The following is a 21,617-nucleotide window of genomic DNA, read 5'->3' on the forward strand; positions in this document are numbered from 1 at the left end:
GCTCTTCTTCATCAGCAGCAGGAGGAAGAGGAACGGACATTAACGAACCTTCAGGGCTCACGAGCAGGAGGTATGAACTCATGAGTTATGGACTCATATCTTATGAACTCGTGCGTTATGGACTTATATCTTATGGACTCATGCGTTATGGACTCATATCTTATGGATTCATGAGTCCATAACTCATGAGTCCTTAAGATATGAGTTATGGACTCATATCTTATAGACTCATGAGTTATGGACTCATAACAGGAGAGATCTCTGAGTATGATGACGTTTTAACCGACGCAGCTCTTGCAGGCTTTACGGTGCACACCGGATATGACGTAATGAGTCAGAAGTTAAGCGCAGTAATAGGAATGCATTATGTTTTTTTTATTTACATCACTTCACTTCTATATAAACTAAATTCAGTCAGTTACATATGTTTTTCATACACGCTTGTTTGTTTTTGTCCATTGTTGTTTGCAAGAGTTTTTGGTGGCAAATTAATTTCCCCATTGAGGATTAATACAGTTTTAAAATTGTATTTTCTAAAATTAAGTTGTCTTTCTTTAATTTGAGTATTTATTATTCGAGAATATATAATTCATACAGTTCTATATGAAAATCGGACAAATATTATTGAGATATTATTCAATTGAAATGACTAAATAAAGATGTGTAAATATATTTTTGTAAGTGTGAACTTTTTCTTAACTTGACTGTCTGAGGGACGTTTTCTTTTTAACTTTTCTCTTCAGACTTTTCTAGAAAGTCTCTGAATTCAGCAACTAACAAGGTCACATGATTGATTTTGGATCATTGGACCAGCTGCTACTGCATGCTCTGACTGAAATGTTCCTCTGTCTACTACATCCAAACGTTGAAGAGCCAAGAGACTGAAGAGCATTGAGAATGTCTTCAAGTCTTATAACAAGCTCAGAGACTAAAGAACATTGTGAATGTCTTTTCTTTGATACGACTCTGCAGCTAAAGTGACAACAACATGGAAACTGCCCATGAGTGTATTTAGTGTTGAGGTGAATGAGCTGATTGTCATGATGAAGATAACTAATGTGTGATGTCTCCCAGCAGGTGCTGGTGTTTGTGTGAAGGTGTGGACTCTGCTATGAGTCAGTGTGAGGACAGAGAGGAGGGAGTCCCTCCCTCTAAAAGCAGTCTGTGTGGGGAACATGACAGCCAGACCAGAGCTCAGAGGTGAGAGGACCATCTCTAACTGTCCAGGACTCTTCTCATGTCACAAAGTCTTTGACTCACTGACTCTGCTTCTACATGTGAGCAGGATCCATCAGAGACCAGACTGTCCTGGACCTGAACCCAGCTGTGTGTCCATGAAGAGTGATCGGTCTAAAGGTGGTTGGATTAACTTCAAAGATGGAGGTCATTCTTATGACCCAGAGTAAGTTCTTAAACAGATAAAACAGATGACTAACTGTTCTGATTCTCAGTTATGAAACACAGAATTAGTCGTTCATCATTTACAGTGTTGTTTTCATGAAGATCAATCAGGACAGAATCAATATATTGAACTAACTGCTCTGTAGCTGTTTGTATATGAAACATAAACTGTAAACAGTCTCTGGTGCAAACACAATGTGAGTTTATTCCTCAACAGACCAGGAGATATTTTTTAGTTGTAGATTTATTGAGACAGATGACTGAGTAAACCTACAAAAGTCTTCAGAACAGCTCTAGAAATCTGGGAACAAGCTGAAGTAGTCTGGGTACTGGATCCAGAGTTTCAGGGACTACCTGCCGTGGTTTCGGAAGTAGTTTCAGAAGACTATACATCAGATTCAGAGGTCTGTAGACTAGCTGCGGGTGTTCTGGGTCTACATTCAGAGATCTGTGAATATGTTATAAAGCTATGCAGACTAGTGGTAGATGTTGGGTAGTACCTGCAGAGGTCTGGAAGCAGAGTGCAGTTTGATGAAGAGTAAGCGGTTTAAAAGAGTTGCCTGTTGGACGGTTGTCCTCCATCATTACATTCATCATAACTATGACTGGCTCCCCAGCTCCAAGTTTTAGTTATTGTGTCTCATTGTAATGACTAGTTGGTTGAATAAGCAACAAATAAGTAACCATAAATAAGTTGTGTTGTCGTTGCCATTTAAGAGATGTTTTATTGATGATGACATGAACGGTATGGTCAAATAAAACAAGTGAAAGCAGGAGATAGAAATCCTATGTGTTCATTAAATCTCAGTGTTTCTATAAGTTCACGGCAGAAGATAGAAAAGTCTCCTGAACCCAGCTGTGTGTCCATGAAGAGTGATCGGTCTAAAGGTGGTTGGATTAACTTCAAAGATGAACAACGTTCTTATGACTCAGAGTAAGTTCTTAAAACAGATGAAACAAGATGACTAACTGTCACACAGATGGTCGACGTTCATTTACAGTCTTTAGCATCTGGTTTATAAAATGATTAATCATGACACAACACAACATCTTTAACTTATTGCTGTATTTGTGTTGTAATATCATGAACAGTAAACAGTCTGTGGTGCAGACACAATGTGAGCTGATGGTTCATGACTCCTCCACAGAGAGGACCAGGAGAGCTCAGAGGTTCCCAGAGGTCCGTCTGCCCAGCAGCATCAAACACACCTGGACTCCATATTTATGGTCTGTACCTGTACAACTACTTTTACATGTCTTCTGTTCACCATCATCTCCATGCTGCACTCTTTAGACCAGTGGGTTGTCAGTCTGTCCAACATGGATCTGATGTTTGCTTCCATGGTTTTAGTTTGTCACTCAGAGAATATTCTGTTCCAGCTGCTGGAGGAGAACATCCTCACTTTTGTGAAGGATGAGCTGAAGAAGATCCAGAAGGTTGTGAGTTCAGATTACCCCGAATGCTTAGAGATTCAGACAGAGGATGAGGAGGTGTTGGATGGTGAGGATGAAGAGCAGAAGAGGAGGAGCAGAGAAGCATTTCAGAAGATCTCACTGCACTTCCTGAGGAGCATGAAGCAGGAGGAGCTGGCTGATTGTCTGCAGAGCAGTAAGAGGATTTCTCTAAAGATTTAACATGCTGGATGAATGGAACGTTTACTAACGTCTCAAGAGATGGACCAGAATATATTCATACTCATTCTTTGAGGAAATGACATGTTGAAATGTATTCTGATCTTCTTTGTTGTGTGTTCATTCAGGACTTCTTGCTGCAGTTTGTCAGCGTAAACTCAAATCTAACCTGAAGAAGAAGTTCCAGTGTGTGTTTGAGGGGATCGCTAAAGCAGGAAACCCAACCCTTCTGAACCAGATCTACACAGAGCTCTACATCACAGAGGGAGGGACTGCAGAGGTCAACAATGAACATGAGGTCAGACAGATTGAAACAGCATCCAGGAAACCACACAGGCCAGAAACCACCATCAGACAAGAAGACTTCTTTAAAGCCTCACCTGGAGGAGAGGAACCAATCAGAACAGTGATGACAAAGGGAGTGGCTGGCATCGGGAAAACAGTCTTAACACAGAAGTTCACTCTGGACTGGGCTGAAGACAAAGCCAACCAGGACATCCAGTTCATGTTTCCATTCACGTTCAGAGAGCTGAATGTGCTGAAAGAGAAGAAGTTCAGCTTGGTGGAACTTGTTCATCACTTCTTCTCTGAAACCAAAGAAGCAGGAATCTGCAGGTTTGAAGACTTGCCAGTTGTGTTCATCTTTGACGGTCTGGATGAGTGTCGACTTCCTCTGGACTTCCACAACAATGAGGTCCTGACTGACGTCACAGAGTCCACCTCAGTGGATGTGCTGCTGACAAACCTCATCAGGGGGAAGCTGCTTCCCTCTGCTCGCCTCTGGATAACCACACGACCTGCAGCAGCCAATCAGATCCCTCCTGACTGTGTTGACCTGGTGACAGAGGTCAGAGGGTTCACTGACCCACAGAAGAAGGACTACTTCATGAAGAGGTTCAGAGATGAGGAGCAGGCCAGAAGGATCATCTCCCATATCAAGACCTCACATAGCCTCCACATCATGTGCCACATCCCAGTCTTCTGCTGGATCACTGCTACAGTTCTGGAGGACGTGTTGAAGACCACAGAGGGAGGACAGCTGCCCAAGACCCTGACTGAGATGTACATCCACTTCCTGGTGGTTCAGTCCAAAGTGAAGAAGGTCAAGTATGATGGAGGAGCTGAGACAGATCCACACTGGAGTCCAGAGAGCAGGAAGATGATCGAGTCTCTGGGAAAACTGGCTTTTGATCAGCTGCAGAAAGGAAACCTGATCTTCTATGAATCCGACCTGACAGAGTGTGGCATCGATATCAGAGCAGCCTCAGTGTACTCAGGAGTGTTCACACAGATGTTTAGAAAGGTGCAAGAACTGTACAAAGAGAAGGTGTTCTTCTTCGTCCATCTGAGTGTTCAGGAGTTTCTGGCTGCTCTTCATGTCCATCTGACCTTCATCAACTCTGATGTGAACCTGATGGCAGAAGAACAAACAACCTCCCTGTGGTCTAAAGTGTTTGAGAGCAAATCAACACGGTTCTACCAGAGTGCTGTGGACAAGGCCTTACAGAGTCCTAATGGACACCTGGACTTGTTCCTCCGCTTCCTCCTGGGTCTTTCACTGGAGACCAATCAGAAACTCCTACAAGGTCTGCTGACACAGACAGGAAGTAGCTCACAGACCAATCAGGAAACAGTCCAGATCATCAAGAAGAAGATCAGTGAGGATGTGTCTTCAGAGAAAAGCATCAATCTGTTCCACTGTCTGAATGAACTGAATGATGGTTCTCTAGTGGAGGAGATCCAACAGTCCCTGAGGTCAGGACGTCTCTCCACAGATGAACTGTCTCCTGCTCAGTGGTCAGCTCTGGTCTTCATCTTACTGTCATCAGGAAAAGATCTGGATGTGTTTGACATGAAGAAATACTCTGGTTCAGAGGAGGCTCTTCTGAGGCTGCTGCCAGTGGTCAAAGCCTCCAACAAAGCTCTGTATGTGGAGACATTATGGATACATTGACATTACTACATGTGTTTGATATTTTACTTTGATTAAACATTTTGTTTGTATTAATCCCTGTTCCTCTCCTAGGCTGAGTGACTGTAACCTCTCAAAGAGAAGCTGGGGAGCTCTGTCCTCAGTCCTCAGCTCCCAGTCCTCTAGTCTGAAACAGCTGGACCTGAGCCTCAACAACCTGCAGGATTCAGGAGTGAAGCTTCTCTCTGCTGGACTGGAGAGTCCACACTGTACACTGGAGACTCTCAGGTCAGGATCAGATGATTTACCACAAAGATGACAAAGTGGTCTAAGTGTCTTATATACCTACACATCCACCAATGCTGCAAAGATCCACTGGTTTTTATTCAGATAGACAACACACTACCACCTAAGAAAAAAATCAGTGTTTTCTTGAATGTACTAAAAAACACAGAGAGCCTCTGCTCCGCTCATCTGTTCAGTTTTACTCTGTGAGGCCTCACGCGACGTTGTGCTGGTAAACAGTACACACATTTACACAAAGTAAATAGTACACATATACATACAGAGTACATACTACACACATATATACAGAGTATATATGTTGTTCCTGTTCTTTAAACTGTTCTTGTAAAAATTAAACTGAAACTGAAACGTGCACATTGTGGAAACATAGTAAATGTTTGTTTTTCTATAGTACATATTTTGACTCATATATACTACATATTTAGTTTGAAAACAAAGTGTTAATATTATTTTTTCATTTGAATACACATCATGAAGCTCGGTCTGTAGTATGAAGTCATTCCTCAGTCCCATTGTATCTCAGTCCCTCTCATGTTGATGAAAGTAGTGACAGTATCTACCATTTTATTATCACTAAAACCGTTCGACCACCTGAGTAAAGTTATGTTTTCACAAGAGATGTGAAGAATTTCAAAAATCAAGATTGCATTTTTCAGCTTTAGAGTCATATTTTCTCTTTACACTTTTGCCTTATGGCATTGGTGCCTCATTATATAGAGAGCTGAGATTGTTAGATATGACAGATTGGTATGTAACACATATGCAAGTTCCTTTAAAAGGTGAATTTAAAAAATGATGTAAAAGCGAGAAAATGACCTTTAGCTTCTACTGCACTGGAAGAACACATTTCACTGGAATCAGGATTTAAATGTGTTTACAGTGACATGATTTTAACTAAATGTCTGTTTACAAAAGAAGAAGAAACCAAAATGAAAGCCACTCATGTTGATGATGAAAATAATGATTCATTGTGTATCAATATAATAAACTCTGTGTGTTGTTTTGTGTGTTTGCAGTCTGTCAGACTGTGAGATCACAGAGGGAGGCTGTTCTTCTCTGGGATCAGCTCTGAAGTCAAACCCCTCCAGTCTGAGAGAACTGAATCTGAGCTTCAACAAGCTGCAGGATTCAGGAGTGAAGCTGCTGAGTGGTTTTCTGGAGAGTCCACATTGTAGACTGGAGACTCTGAGGTGGGTTCACTGTCTGCTGCTAGTGTAGCACCTTCATGTTTAATCAATAACTCTATTGATTTATCTACGTATTGATCCATCAAGTGTTACATGTTCTGGTACTATTGTTCAGGACTGGAGACCAAAGACAGTAGGACTCAGATGCAGACTTGAGTCCTGGTAGTAGGGTGCAAACACAAGGTCTTTACTCCAGCAGGGTTCAGTACACTGATGATCAGTCGCTCAGGCCGAGGAAACAAAATCTACAGACAAAAACTTGTTGGGAGAGAAAAAAAAGAACTAATTTCATTGGAATCAGGATTTAAATGTGTTTACAGTGACATGATTGAAACTAAATGTCTGTTTACAAAAGAAGAAGAAACCAAAATGAAAGCCACTCATGGTGATGATGAAAATAATGATTAATTGTGTATCGATATAATAAACTCTGTGTGTTGTTTTGTGTGTTTGCAGTCTGTCATACTGTGAGATCACAGAGGAAGGCTGTTCTTCTCTGGGATCAGCTCTGAAGTCAAACCCCTCCAGTCTGAGAGAACTGGATCTGAGCGCCAACAAGCTGAAGGATTCAGACATGAAGCTGCTGAGTTGTTTTCTGGAGAGTCCACATTGTAGACTGGAGACTCTGATGTAAGTAGAGGGTTGAGTCAGTCCATGCTGGTTTCAGCAGTATTGTACCAAACACAAATCCACAGGCTTCAGGATAGGACGAGAGAGCGAGAGCAGTCGGCCAATCAGATTAGCCAGAAGCTCGTTGTGATGTTGTGTTTGAGTCCATGTGTTGTTGTTCACGTCTACAGGAAGTGAAGCTGCATCAGCTCAAGAAGCTGGTTTAACATACCTGGGGTTTCCCTCAGTTATCCAGCTGCACTTAACCAGATGTCCGCGGTCTCGCTTTTTGGTCTCATGAAGCCGGTTATCAACTCGTTAGTCAAACCAGGAGTGTCTCATCTAGATCTGTGCTCGTGCACATGAAAGGGGCGGAGTTAACTTTGTTAGACCAATCGTGCACCATGAAGGAGCCGAGAGCAACGTATTTTACAAAGGAGGAGCAAATTACGATCTCAAGAATGTATGAAAAATATAGAGAAAGAATACAAGCAAAAGGCAGAAAGCAACACTGCTGCAGCGGCCAGAAGCCGCAAGGAATCGTGGCAAAAAAACAGCCATTCTGTTATTGCGGAAATGACTGGGATTGTAATATTAAATCACTGTCTCAAATGGATGTTCTTATTTTTGATTCTCTTTTCGTTTTAACAATAACCTCATTTCAGTTGCAACTCCTAAAAGAGCTAAAAGAACACGAGAGCAAGTTACAACGAAACACAAGAACATAGTTCAAAGCGGTCAGTGAGTTTATTATAATATCTTCTAGGCTTCATGTATGTTTGATTTTGCCGGTCAGGAAACACGCGCTCTCTGCAGAGCGCTGCTCTTACTATCCGTGTCCTTCCTCAACGGGATTCTGTAGAAATGGGCGGGTCATGTTTCCAGGACAATGATTGGTCAGTAGGCGTCTTTTATCCCCGCTGAGATCTTATCCGGTAACTTAACCTGCTCCAGAGCAGGTTAGACGTTCAGCGTAAGTTACCAGGGCAACGGACCCCGCTAAGAAGTGAACCAGCTTCGTGAGACGGAAAACCCAGAGTTAATCCAGAAGTTAATCCAGAAGTTAATCCAGAAGTTAATCCAGAAGTTAATCCAGAAGTTACCTCGCTAAACGGAAATCCCCGACAATAGATGGCGCTATGGAGCGCATCTGTAAACCTATTCGCTGCATAGACATCCTGTTTAACCCAAACAGACACAGGCTGCGGTCCAATAGTCAAATAATCACCTCCTAACGTCTAACCCTAAGCACTTTTCCTTGACCTCTGTGGAAACGTCACGGGGTCAAGGAAAGATGGGAAGGAGACTTCATGAGGAGTTAGAAAAAGACAACTGAGTGTTTAGAGGATCAGACTCCACTTTCAGCAACAACATAGTTCTGTCGCGACGGCAGGCGATGTTAGTGACGTCAGTGTGTCTGCAGCGGTGAAACTACAACGTTGTAGTCCATCTCCACCACAATAAAGCATCTTAAATACTTCACCTGTGTTCTTACAGTGTTGCGTCATGCAGAAGATTAAACAACCCGGTTCATATATTACTTTATTAATGAGGATGGAATAAAAATGAACGAAGGAATATGAAAGTGAAACCAAGGCATTTTACACAGAGTACAAAGCTACTAAACTGTCTTTTCAGTTTCAAACCTGCTGAATTAAATACGTTATCCCACTAACGATGTGTGTCATATGTGCGTCTCATATCCATTTAAGTTGTTGTAGTTTATATGCAGATTATAATCTGATCATAAAAATATGCAGACAACAGTTTATGAAACACAATTTGATAGTGTTTTATTGTAATGTAACAAAACAGTTGATTAAACAGATGATAATCATAAACATGAGTCAGGCTGAAGAGCTCGACCAGTTTAATACTTTCATTAAAACCTCTGTAACTAAAGTAAAATAAAAGAATGAGGGCTGAGCTGTTTCATTACTTTACAGCATGTTCAACGTAACGTTCATAGTTTTCCAGACGGTTTAACAGATTATTGAAAGTATTTACAAGTTATGCTACTTATTATTTACATGATCTGTGTTTGTCTTCATGATCGTTTGTTCTCGTGAACAGCCGAATGAAACGTGACTTTAAATGTTGCCGCCGCAAGGGATTGTGGGTCGGCATTTTCTCCTTTCCTCACGTTAAGGAAGGTCCAGTGGTTCCTAAGCTAAAGGAGCTAAGTTAGGAGGCATGACGCTCCTTTCCTTTGCGTTTAGAGAATTCGACCGGCACTTATCATGGCGGCCGCTTCGGTACTTCAGAGTCATTTCATTCATGTTTTGTTAGTTTTCTCCACAAGATGACAAGAAAACTACTTTTAAAATGTTAGTTTCCGAAATGAAGTCTGGATCAATCAATGCTAAGCTAACGTTGTAGCTGCTCCATCAACACTCAAAATAATGAATGAATGAAATGAAATGAATGAAAAGTACTTTATTAATCTCCAAGGAGAATTTTTTTGTCATACTAGCAGCATCCCAATGCAATAAGCTAAGCTAAACACACATATAAAATAAAATAAAATAAAATAAATAATAACAGGGACAGGGGTAACAGATATATACATAAGTAAGAATTAAGTATAAATATATATATATATATATATATATATATATATATATATATATATATATACATGCAAGCAAGCGAAATGAATACATACATATATATACATACACATCTATCTATAGATATATAGATATATAGATATATAATGTTATGAATAATGTTATGAAGACATAAATCCTGGACACTGATCCATCTCTTCTTCTTCTTCTCCTCTCATCAGCTGGAAGTGATCAGCTGAGTCCTGGTGATCCAGAGAGCATCAGGAGACTGGAGACTGGTCCACCCCTCCAGCTGGTTTGGTTTAGTCTCCCACACAGCAGAAGACTTTTAAAGACTAAAGTCTGACCCCCTCTCACACATACAGACATTGGGCCTCATGTAACAACAGGTTCTCTCTTCTTTAGGCCCGAGGACCTTTTGAAGTTCTCCTGGTTCTTTTTGTTTGTTCCTGTTTGTTGTCTGGCGCTTCAGCTCAAACTCTTACGTCTTCAGAACCGGTTCAGTCCAGTTTGTGGCCTCAGAGATGTTTCCCAGCTCCTCATGATGCTAGAAGACAAACAACTTGAATAAATAAAACAGCTGTCATGTGACATCATTTGAAATCCTTAGTTTGTTTTGACTTGGAGACGTTCATGTTCATTTTGGGCCGGAATGACGTTAAAGTTTCAGTATTTTTTTAATAAACCAATAGGGGGCGACAAAGATGAATAATCTTTAAATTCTTTACACGGTGGCTTTAATGAACAAAAACACAAGTTTTGAGTTTGAGAGTTGTTTGAATGTATTTTGTTGTTTCTTATTAACCATTTGTGAAATTGTACATGTGCAATTGTTTTAGAAAAAAATTAAGTTTAGGCCAAACTCACTATGTTTGTATTATTATAGAGTGGCAAGAGGCAGTGAAGGAAATATTCATATCATTTACTGATGTAAAAGTACTTAAACAACACAAAATCTCTACATTGAAAATGCTGCGTCAGTAAAAGTGTGTAAATATATTCTGGATATTGTTCTTTAAGAATTAAAATTATATAAATGTCCCCTAAATGGTGGTAAGAATGAGATAAATACAATTGTTATAGTAGGTTCAATATGAAGGATGATGATTTTTGTTTTTATATTTGTTTTTTATGCTGTTTTCAAAAAATAAATATATATATATATATATATATATATATATATATATATATATATATATATATATATGTGTATATATATATATATATATATATATATATATATATATATATATATATATATATATATATATATATATATATGTGTGTGTGTGTGTGTGTGTGTGTGTGTTAATATTGTATCATCTATTTCTTATGCCAGTTTAACAACAGAAACTGGTACAATAGTCACCAGCCATCAAGGCTGCGGTGGAGCAAACTACCTGCAGTACCACATATTGTCCACATGAGGGCGCATTGTGCTCTGTTTGTAAGTACGTGGTGACATTCTGTAATTTGAAGATGACTGGATTTTTTGGAGTTTTTTTTATACTGTATAACTATATACATAAGCAATATTGTATTTTAACAGTGTTTGATGCAAAACATAAACAATGATTCCTTGAGTACTGAGTTTTTATATAGTCTAAATATGTTTTCTATATTTGGTAACATTTGAAAACAGACAAGTTGAAGGTGTTCTTCTCTGAATAAAACCTGCAGACTTTCTCTTTTACAAACTATTGTAAAATCAACTACTTATATATGTATTGTATCATCTAATTCCAATTCCAGTTTACAGCAGAAACTGACACAATAGTCAGTAGCATGAAGGCTGTGGTGGAACAAACTGCCTGCAGTACCACAGTCCGTCCACACGAGGGCGCTTTGTGCTCTGTTTGTACGGTTGATCTCTGAGAACATGGTGGTGTATCAGCAGCCAGTCAAGACAGCAGGATAACAACACAGCAGAGATCACTATTTACAAGAACTGGGATTTTTTTTAAAGACCATCAATATGTTGTAGTTGCAATGCTTTGTGGGGAAATGTTCATTCTGCCATTTCAGGATGATTACATTCTTTTTGTAAAATATTTAAATATATTTTTTGGAGTTATTTTTGGAGCATGAATATGTCAATAAACCATATTGTATTTTAACAGTGTTTGATGAAACATATAAACTGTGATTACTTGTGTTTTTATATAGTTTTAATTTGTTTGCCTTATTTGGTAACGTTTAAAAAAAAGATTTTCTCTGAATAAAACCTGGAGAATTATTTTTTTAGAAACTATTTTATCATCCACCCCTTATATATGTTGTGCAATGTATTTATTTTCATGATACATATTTTTCTCATGCCAGTTTACAGCAGAAACTCGCACAATAGTCACCAACATCAAGCCTGCGGTGGAGCAAACTACCTGCAGTACCACAGTTTGTCCACACGAGGGCGCATTGTGCTCTGTTTGTACACATGAGGTAAAATGACATTCAGTAATTTGAAGTTGATTGGATTTTTTTTTAGGGTTTTTAATACCAAAACTATATACATAAACAATATTGTATTTTAACAGTGTCTGATCTATATAAAAACAGATCCTTAAACTTGTGAAGTAAAATTATAACGCAGCCTTTTTCAGGGGGACCTCTGCTATGTCCATTAACATGTCATATAATTGTACGGAGACATTATAAAAATGATTGCCTAAATTGAGAATCTAAACATTGATCTCAATGAAAACGTTTGTCTTTTTAGTCATTTTGAACAAAGACATATTAATATTAATACTTATATTGTTAGGGTTTGCTTTGGCCGGGCCTAAGCGCAGACACAGGGAAGCAAGGTAGGGAATGGACTTTATTCACTAAACACAGGTGATCTGGGCGTGGCAGGAGGTGAACGCATGTGGCAGTCGGGCAGGAATGCAGGCATGGAGTCCTGGCCCAGGGAACAGGAGTTAGTACCAGTCAAAAACAACGTAAAGCACAAGAGGAGTCTAAACCTTTGAGAGGAATATGAGAGGCCCAGAGTCAGCACACACTACTGGAAATGATGAAATAATCTGGCAACTGGAGTGAGGAAAGAAGGATTTGATGAGACGACAGGTGCTGGAGATGAGCCCAGGCGCTGTAAGAAACACACACACACACACACACACACACACACACACACACACATAAAAACACACACACACACACACACTATAGACTTAAAGATAATAATAATAGTGTTGTATTGTGTTAAGCTTCTAAAATGTGTTAATTACATTTATTTGTGGAACTTTTGTAAACTGTTAAGAATCCTCCATGTGACTCAACAGTTAGTGCTGCTGGTTGGAGAGAGAGAGAGAGAGAGAGAGGCTTTTTTTCTTTTTTTTTTACAAAACCTTTATTTTACAATCAGTTTCAAACATGCTAACTCCTCTCCAGAGACACAGCACAGTGCATCATCGTGACGCTTCTGGATGAACTCGTCCATACTGTTCATGCTCTTAAAAAATATAAAATCTACCCAGACTCTGGCCTTGACCAGAGACCTGAATACAGGAAGTGCCTCCTGCCCCGCCCTCCCTCCACCCTGCGTCTCCTGCTGCTGTATATTGCCAGCTTGGCGTCTCCCAGCTCCAGGTTCAGGAGCTGCCACTTGGAGGCGTTTACCTTTTGGTAGCTGACCCCAAGAAACATGCAGTACGCGTGACCAAATAATTAACACCGTTAAAGGATTTTCAGATTAACGCTGAGTTAACGCATTAATCTGCCCAGCCCTAGTATATATGTACATATGTGTATTCATGAGTTCGCTCTCATTGAGTCTCTTTCCATAAAGGTTCATGTCATGAAGCTGTGAGCTCATGTAAAAGTCTCCTCTGTCTGAACGACTGCATGTCATCACTTTAACAAACACATGCAGGCAGCAACGCTTCATATTGATGCTTTAAATGCAGCAGAGCACTGATGGGTCTGACCTCCAGCAGGTGGACACATGAAGCTTCCTGCTGGCTTCATTCACACCTGTGCAGGTGAAGTCATGTCCTGTGTTCACGCCCAGCACCGTGTGGAGGTGATGCTTCAGGGAGGAGCAGCTTCCAGTGGGTCAGAGGCAGCAGGAAGAAGCTGAGGGTTAATCTTTAACATGATCATAAAGTCATGAAACATGATCAGCTGCTCTCTGAGCTGCAGGTTCACACTGGGTCCCCACAGTGTTGGAGCGGGACAGCAGCCATCACATCAACAGGAAACTCTTCTTCCACACAGACCGGGTCCACACAGCAGAGAGCTGCAGAGGGCCGAACCCTCCCGGTGTGTTTCATGACCGACCAGCCGCTCTTTGCCGGTTCATGTGTAGATTCCTGTCTCTGAGAAGGAGTCCACGGCTCAAAGTGGATCGGACAACAGAGACCTGAACCTCCAGGTGAACTCGTGGGTCTCCATCAGGGGGCTGTAGGTGATCAGCAACATGAACAGGTATCACTCCACACTTTAGTACCTTCAGCGTCTTCACTCTGACTTCATGTTGACTGTTTCTCTGATCGTTCACTTGAACCTTGACTCTTAATAAACTTATAAATCTATAAAACACATTCAGTCCTTAGATTGAGTTCTGATACTGGACTAAAGTCTAGACTCTGGTACTTCAGGTGTTTTATGAAGCTCATATTTTGTGTTTATTGAGGCCACACAAAACCAATACAATGGTGGTTGTATAATTTACAGGTTAATCATGACTTTATATACCTGCTGTATCATATTTCAAATCTTATCATATATTCAGATTCTTCCCAACAGCTGCTCTGCCTGAAGATTAAAAACAGAATTCCCCTGCCTGCTGGTCTTCTTCTCTGTTAGGACCCATCAGAGAGCAAAGTCCTCTGGACCAGAACCTGAACCTGGACCAGAACCTGGACCTGAACCCAGCTGTGTGTCCATGAAGAGTGATCGGTCTAAAGGTCATCCGATTTTATTCAAAGATGGAGGCCGTTCTTATGACCCAGAGTAAGTTCTTAAAACAGATGAAACAGATGACTAACTGTTCTGATTCTCTGATTCTCTTAAAATCTAAGTAGGCCGAACTTAGTACTTAGTACTACCACACGGGCATGTGTGCTAAATTTTAAGTTAATCCGTCATAGTGGGCAAAAAGCGCGAGCTTTCGCAACTAAAGGGGGCGCTAGCGAGCTAATTATTTCGACCTTTTTCTGACACCCCAATCAGATTGCGGTTTTTCGCAGAGTCAGATAGGTGTGGAAATTTTGAGACATGGAGGTTTCACCAAAGCACCTCTTTTCCCTACTCAAAGCATAATTATAATGAACATTCGCATAGCAATAGGTCGTCCGCTCTGACTGCGTCAGTGCTCGGGCCCTAATTACAGCACTTATACTGTCCAATAAAACTAGTGTAAGCAGAAAAATAAATATTGTATGTCCAGTGTTTCTATCAGTTCACAGCAGCAGAAAGAAAAGTCTCCTGAACCCAGCTGTGTGTCCATGAAGAGTGATCGGTCTAAAGGTGGTCTGATTAACTTCAGAGATGGACAACGTTCTTATGACCCAGAGTAAGTTCTTAAAACAGATGAAACAAGATGACTAACTGACACACAGATGGTCGTCCTTCATCTCCAGTCTTTAGCATCTGGTTTATAAAATGATTACTTGCGACACAACACAACATCTTTAACTTATTCTTGTGTTTGTGTTGTAACATCATGAACAATAAACAGTCTGTGGTGCAGACACAATGTGAGCTGATGGTTCATGACTCCTCCACAGAGAGGACCAGGAGAGCTCAGAGGTTCCCAGAGGTCCGTCTGCCCAGCAGCATCAAACACACCTGGACTCCATATTTATGGTCTGTACCTGTACAACTACTTTTACATGTCTTCTGTTCACCATCATCTCCATGCTGCACTCTTTAGACCAGTGGGTTGTCAGTCTGTCCAACACGGATCTGATGTTTGCTTCCATGGTTTTAGTTTGTCATTCAGAGAATATTCTGTTCCAGCTGCTGGAGGAGAACATCCTCACTTTTGTGAAGGAGGAGCTAAAGAAAATCCAGAAGGTTGTGAGTTCAGATTACCCAGAATGCATAGAGAGTCAGAGGGAGGATGAGGAGGTTTTGGATGGTGTTGATGAAGAGCAGAGGAGGAGCAGCAGAGAAGCATTTCAGAAGATCTCACTGCACTTCCTGAGGAGCATGAAGCAGGAGGAGCTGGCTGACTGTCTGCAGAGCAGTAAGAGGATTTCTCTAAAGATTTAACATGCTGGATGAATGGAACGTTTACTAATGTCTCAAGAGATGGACCAGAATATATTCATAGACTCATTCTTTGAGGAAATGTTGAAATATGTTCTTTGACTCGTTAACCTTATTTGTTGTGTGTTCATTCAGGACTTCTTGCTGCAGTTTGTCAGTGTAAACTCAAATCTAACCTGAAGAAGAAGTTCCAGTGTGTGTTTGAGGGGATCGCTAAAGCAGGAAACCCAACCTTTCTGAACCAGATCTACACAGAGCTCTACATCACAGAGGGAGGGACTGCAGAGGTCAACAATGAACATGAGGTCAGACAGATTGAAAGAGCATCCAGGAAACCACACAGACCAGAAACCACCATCAGACAAGAAGACTTCTTTAAAGCCTCACCTGGAGGAGAGGAACCAATCAGAACAGTGATGACAAAGGGAGTGGCTGGCATCGGGAAAACAGTCCTAACACAGAAGTTCACTCTGGACTGGGCTGAAGACAAAGCCAACCAGGACATCCAGTTCATGTTTCCATTCACGTTCAGAGACCTGAATGTGCTGAAAGAGAAGAAGTTCAGCTTGGTGGAACTTGTTCATCACTTCTTCTCTGAAACCAAAGAAGCAGGAATCTGCACGTTTGAAGAGTTCCCGGTTGTGTTCATCTTTGACGGTCTGGATGAGTGTCGACTTCCTCTGGACTTCCACAACAATGAGGTCCGGACTGATGTCACAGAGTCCACCTCAGTGGATGTGCTGCTGACAAACCTCATCAGGGGGAAGCTGCTTCCCTCTGCTCGCCTCTGGATAACCACACGACCTGCAGCAGCCAATCAGATCCCTCCTGACTGTGTTGACCTGGTGACAGAGGTCAGAGGATTCACTGACTCACAGAAGAAGGACTACTTCATGAAGAGGTTCAGAGATGAGGAGCAGGCCAGCAGGATCTTCTCCTACATCAAGACCTCACGAAGCCTCCACATCATGTGCCACATCCCAGTCTTCTGCTGGATCACTGCTACAGTTCTGGAGGTCGTGTTGAAGACCACAAAGAGAGGACAGCTGCCCAAGACCCTGACTGAGATGTACATCCACTTCCTGGTGGTTCAGTCCAAAGTGAAGAAGGTCAAGTTTGATGGAGGAGCTGAGACAGATCCACACTGGAGTCCAGAGAGCAGGAAGATGATCAAGTCTCTGGGAAAACTGGCTTTTGATCAGCTGCAGAAAGGGAACCTGATCTTCTATGAATCCGACCTGACAGAGTGTGGCATCGATATCAGAGCAGCCTCAGTGTACTCAGGAGTGTTCACACAGATCTTTAGAGAGGAGAAAGGACTGTACCAGGACAAGGTCTTCTGCTTTGTCCATCTGAGTGTTCAGGAGTTTCTGGCTGCTCTTCATGTCCATCTGACCTTCATCGACTCTGGTGTCAACCTGCTGGCAGAAGAACAAACAACTTCCTGGTGGTCTAAACCTAAACCAAGACATCTCTACCAGAGTGCTGTGGACAAGGGCTTACAGAGTCCTAATGGACACCTAGACTTGTTCCTTCGCTTCCTCCTGGGTCTTTCACTGGAGACCAATCAGACTCTCCTGCGAGGTCTGCTGACACAGACAGGAAGTAGCTCACAGACCAATCAGAAAACAGTCCAGTACATCAAGAAGAAGATCAGTGAGGATGTGTCTCCAGAAAAAAGCATCAATCTGTTCCACTGTCTGAATGAACTGAATGATGGTTCTCTAGTGAAGGAGGTCCAACAGTCCCTGAGGTCAGGACGTCTCTCCACAGATGAACTGTCTCCTGCTCAGTGGTCAGCTCTGGTCTTCATCTTATTGTCATCAGGAGAAGATCTGGAGGTGTTTGACCTGAAGAAGTACTCTGCTTCAGAGGAGGCTCTTCTGAGGCTGCTGCCAGTGGTCAAAGCCTCCAACACATCTCTGTAAGTACAGAGAGAGTTAGATTTATAGATCATAACTTAAATACGCTCCTATCTTTTCTACTTATTGTTTATTTTTTCTTCCTCCTTGTCTCTTCAGCCTGACTGACTGTAACCTCTCAGAGAGAAGCTGTGGAGCTCTGTCTTCAGTCCTCAGCTCCCAGTCCTCTAGTCTGAAACAACTGGACCTTAGTAACAACAACCTGCAGGATTCAGGAGTGAAGCTTCTCTCTGCTGGACTGGAGAGTCCCCACTGTACACTGGAGACTCTCCGGTCAGGATTCATCAACATGTCAAACTAATGGATATTCAAATCCTGATTTACATTCATGGATAAACTCGTATCCTCCTTCAGATTGTCTTAAGATGTAATATGTGTGTTATTGTGTATGTTCGCAGGCTGTCAGGCTGTCTGATCACAGAGGAAGGCTCTTCTTCTCTGGCCTCAGCTCTAAAATCCAACCCCTCCCATCTGAGAGAGCTGGACCTGAGATACAATCATCCAGGAGACTCAGGAGTGAAGCTGCTGTCTGCTGGACTGGACGATCCACACTGGAGACTGGAGACTCTCAGGTATGAAGAGGCCTGCTGCAGCCACAGAGCAGAGGCGGTTTTACGTGGGTCCAATAACAGCTATGGACAAACTGTAACTTTGGGCATAAGAGGTTCAGAGCAGAGTGGTTTAAGAAACATTGGGTTGGGTTTCAGAGGTTTACAGAATAAAAGAGGTGCCCAGACCCTCACATGAAAGAGGTTTAGAGCAGAATAGATTCAAGAAGAGATACATCACATTTTACATTGGGTGTTTGACAGAGTGGGCCCCTACTTGTAGCATTCACACTGGGGCCCTGCAGTAAGGTGGCACTGATGAGGTCTTTGAAGGCAACGTGTTCTCTGGTGTGTCCAAGCATGGTGTCACAAACCTACAGATAAATATATATATATATATATATATATATATATATATATATATATATATATATATATATATATATATATATATATATATATATATAGAGAGAGAGAGAGAGAGAGAGAGAGAGAGAGAGAGAGAGAGAGAGAGAGAGAGAGAGAGAGACAGACAGATAAGTTGTGGGGAAATATCTAGCCTGGTGCTATGGCCATATATATGCTAATAATCTTTGACTTCAACTATTGTCGTGGCTGTAGACAAAAAAAAATGTTTTGTGTGTCTTGATGGCTCATCAACATATACAGAAGGCCAGGAGCTATCTTGATGCTCTAGCCTGGAACTATAACACAAACACACACACAAACTAACTTGTTGTTGGGTTGAATTGGTATTTTAGATACAGTTATAGTCTGATATGATATCCACCCAAATGCTGAGGGAAAGATAAAACATTAAACTCTAACACAGGCATCTGCTGATTTTGACACTCACCTCTGCTCTGCAGCAATCCTTCCAAGCTTATTAGCATCCATCTAACCAGCTCTGGTTAGCATATAGGCTTGAAGAGAAGCTCCGTGTGGACGTCCTCCCACGGTCAGTGCTTTGCTGCTGGGTTTTTTAATCCTCATGTTCGGGTTCCAACTCGTTCAGCCTCTTCTTGTCAACATCTGATCGTCGATTGAAAGATGTTTCGCGTACAGACACCACAGAGTTTTCAGTCACCATGTCTCTGCTAGCTATTTTGGTCGCGTAGCTACGTGGGAGCTATACAGGAAGTGAGGGAATAATACAGGTCTCTGATTCGACGAATAGTCCAGTCACATTGAAATAAGAAGCGCTGTCATTGGCTAGGGCGCAAATGTTTGCGCCCGAAGATTCCAGTTTTGTCCGCCAATGAGAAGCTCTCCTTTCCGTAACGACCGTAAAAAGTTTGCTCGCTGCCATAGACTCCCATTTGGCCGTTTAACAGATTATTGAAAGTATTTACAAGTTACGCTACTTGTAATTTACATGATCTGCGTTTGTCTTCATGATCGTTTGTTCTTGTGAACGGCCAAATGAAACGATACTTTAAATGTTGCCGCCGCAAGGGATTGCGGGTCGGCATTATCTCCTGTCCTTTCGTTAAGGAAGGTCCAGTGGTTCCTAAGCTAAAGGAACTAAGTTAGGAGGCATGCAGCTCCTTTCCTTTGCGTTTAGAGAGTTCGACCGCCCCTCATCATTGCGGCCGCTTCGGTAGTTCCGGGTCATTTCCCTCAGTGAGGAAGGTTCCTCACCAAAAAGGACTATTCAACCGCAGCCTCGAAGTGTCCAGGAGCAGCTGTTCATCCAACAGATGTTTAAACATCTGAGTTCCTGACTGACTGCTAGAGGAACCTGAGTCTGACCTGGAGGATGACGCTCAATATAACACTGATCATAATATCTCATGAAGAAGTGAACATGATGAGCTGTCGTCATGGGCCAATCAGAAGAAGCTCCATGAAGTAACAGAGGATCAGCGGATGAATAATAAGTGGTCCACATGCACATGAATCCCAAAGCTCTGTGATGAGAGTGATGTCATGTCCATGTTTCATGCTGCTCTGACCCCCCTCCTCCTTTCAGGGTGGAGCCTGCTGGAGTCCGATGGTTCAGACCAGGTCTGAGGAAGTGTAAGTGGGCTTTGAGTTTGATTCATGAAAACATTCAACCATCTGCACATTGTGACATCACTCATTCACATCTCTGATGTCATCATCAAAGTGTCACTAGATGAACAGATGATAGATTAATGACTGCAGCTGTATTGTGTCTTGTTCTCTCCATCAGATTCCTGTGAACTCACAATCGACACAAACACAGTAAACAGGCAACTCAAACTGTTTGATAACAACAGGAAGGTGACACGTGTAGACGAGGATCAGTCATATCCTGATCATCCAGACAGGTTTAACTGCTGGCATCAGCTGCTGTGTAGAACTGGTCTGACTGGTCGCTGTTACTGGGAGGTCGAGTGGAGAGGAAGAATTTCTATATCAGTGAGTTACAGAGGAATCAGAAGGAGAGGAGACAGTGAAGACTGTTTGTTTGGAAGGAATGATCACTCCTGGAGTCTGGACTGTTATGGTGGTGTTGGTTACTTTGTCCTTCACAATAAGACAAGAACACCCATCACCTTCTTCTCCTCCTCCTCCTCCTCACCCTCCCCCCCCTCATCCTCCTCCTCTGGTAGAGTAGCAGTGTATGTGGACTGTCCTGCTGGCTCTCTGTCCTTCTACAGAGTCTCCTCTGACACACTGATCCACCTCCACACTTTCAACACCACATTTACTGAACATCTTCATCCTGGGTTTGGGTTTGGGTTCAGCTCGGATTCCTCAGTGTCTCTGTGTTCTCTGGAGGATTGAGAGTCTCCTCCTGGTAGAGAAACCTTCTCTCTGCTGTCCAGATAGTTCAGCCTGTACAGAATCACACACAGCTGATGTTAGCTCGTAGCAAACTGATCTCTCAGTGGTTGTAAACAGCTGCAGCAGGTGAGGGGTACCTGCTGGTCTGGACTAAGATTGAGAGCTCTCTGGACTTGTGCTGTTGCAGATGGATGTCCGAGAGCTGAGCGAGGTCTTGTGAAGAGTTGTTTTGATTTGAACAAAGTAAATTCATCATCTTTGATCGTCGTGTAACAAATGAACAAACTTTGATAAGTGACGTTGAGATGAAAATAAACCAAAGTTTTGGATGATTGTAGATAATAAACCACAAAAAACATCATGTCAAAGCAAACATGTCCAAATCCATCACAACTGTGTATAAATGAAGAATTTGTTTCATTTCATTATTCACGTTGTATTGTTCCCTTTTACTTTCATTCATCACTGACTGTGTGCTAGTTTGGGAAAACTTATAGAAACCAATCAAAAGAGACAAAATAAGTTAGAACCAGACTACTGATCAAGAACCAACCCAGCTGTTT

General features: G+C 41.8%; 2 protein-coding genes across 2 annotated transcripts; both read left to right on the forward strand.

Moving 5' to 3' along the window:
- Positions 1-1,111: 1,111 nt before the first annotated feature.
- On the forward strand, positions 1,112-21,054 carry LOC137780015 (protein NLRC3-like). Its single transcript, XM_068568322.1, has 13 exons — positions 1,112-1,200; positions 1,286-1,402; positions 2,222-2,335; positions 2,550-2,628; positions 2,782-3,010; positions 3,162-4,959; positions 5,060-5,233; positions 6,268-6,441; positions 6,895-7,068; positions 17,852-18,025; positions 18,151-18,324; positions 20,273-20,319; positions 20,477-21,054. The coding sequence occupies exons 1-13, from the start codon at positions 1,112-1,114 to the stop codon at positions 21,052-21,054; spliced, it is 3,921 nt and encodes a 1,306-aa protein (XP_068424423.1).
- LOC137779755 (protein NLRC3-like) lies at positions 15,108-17,758 on the forward strand. Its single transcript, XM_068567933.1, has 3 exons — positions 15,108-15,132; positions 15,550-15,699; positions 15,966-17,758. The coding sequence occupies exons 1-3, from the start codon at positions 15,108-15,110 to the stop codon at positions 17,756-17,758; spliced, it is 1,968 nt and encodes a 655-aa protein (XP_068424034.1).
- Positions 21,055-21,617: the final 563 nt, after the last annotated feature.

This window comes from Clinocottus analis, unplaced genomic scaffold, assembly GCF_023055335.1.
Source record: "Clinocottus analis isolate CAN_PGR_092001 unplaced genomic scaffold, fCliAna1.0.p SCAF_8, whole genome shotgun sequence".
Classification (NCBI taxonomy): domain Eukaryota; kingdom Metazoa; phylum Chordata; class Actinopteri; order Perciformes; family Cottidae; genus Clinocottus; species Clinocottus analis.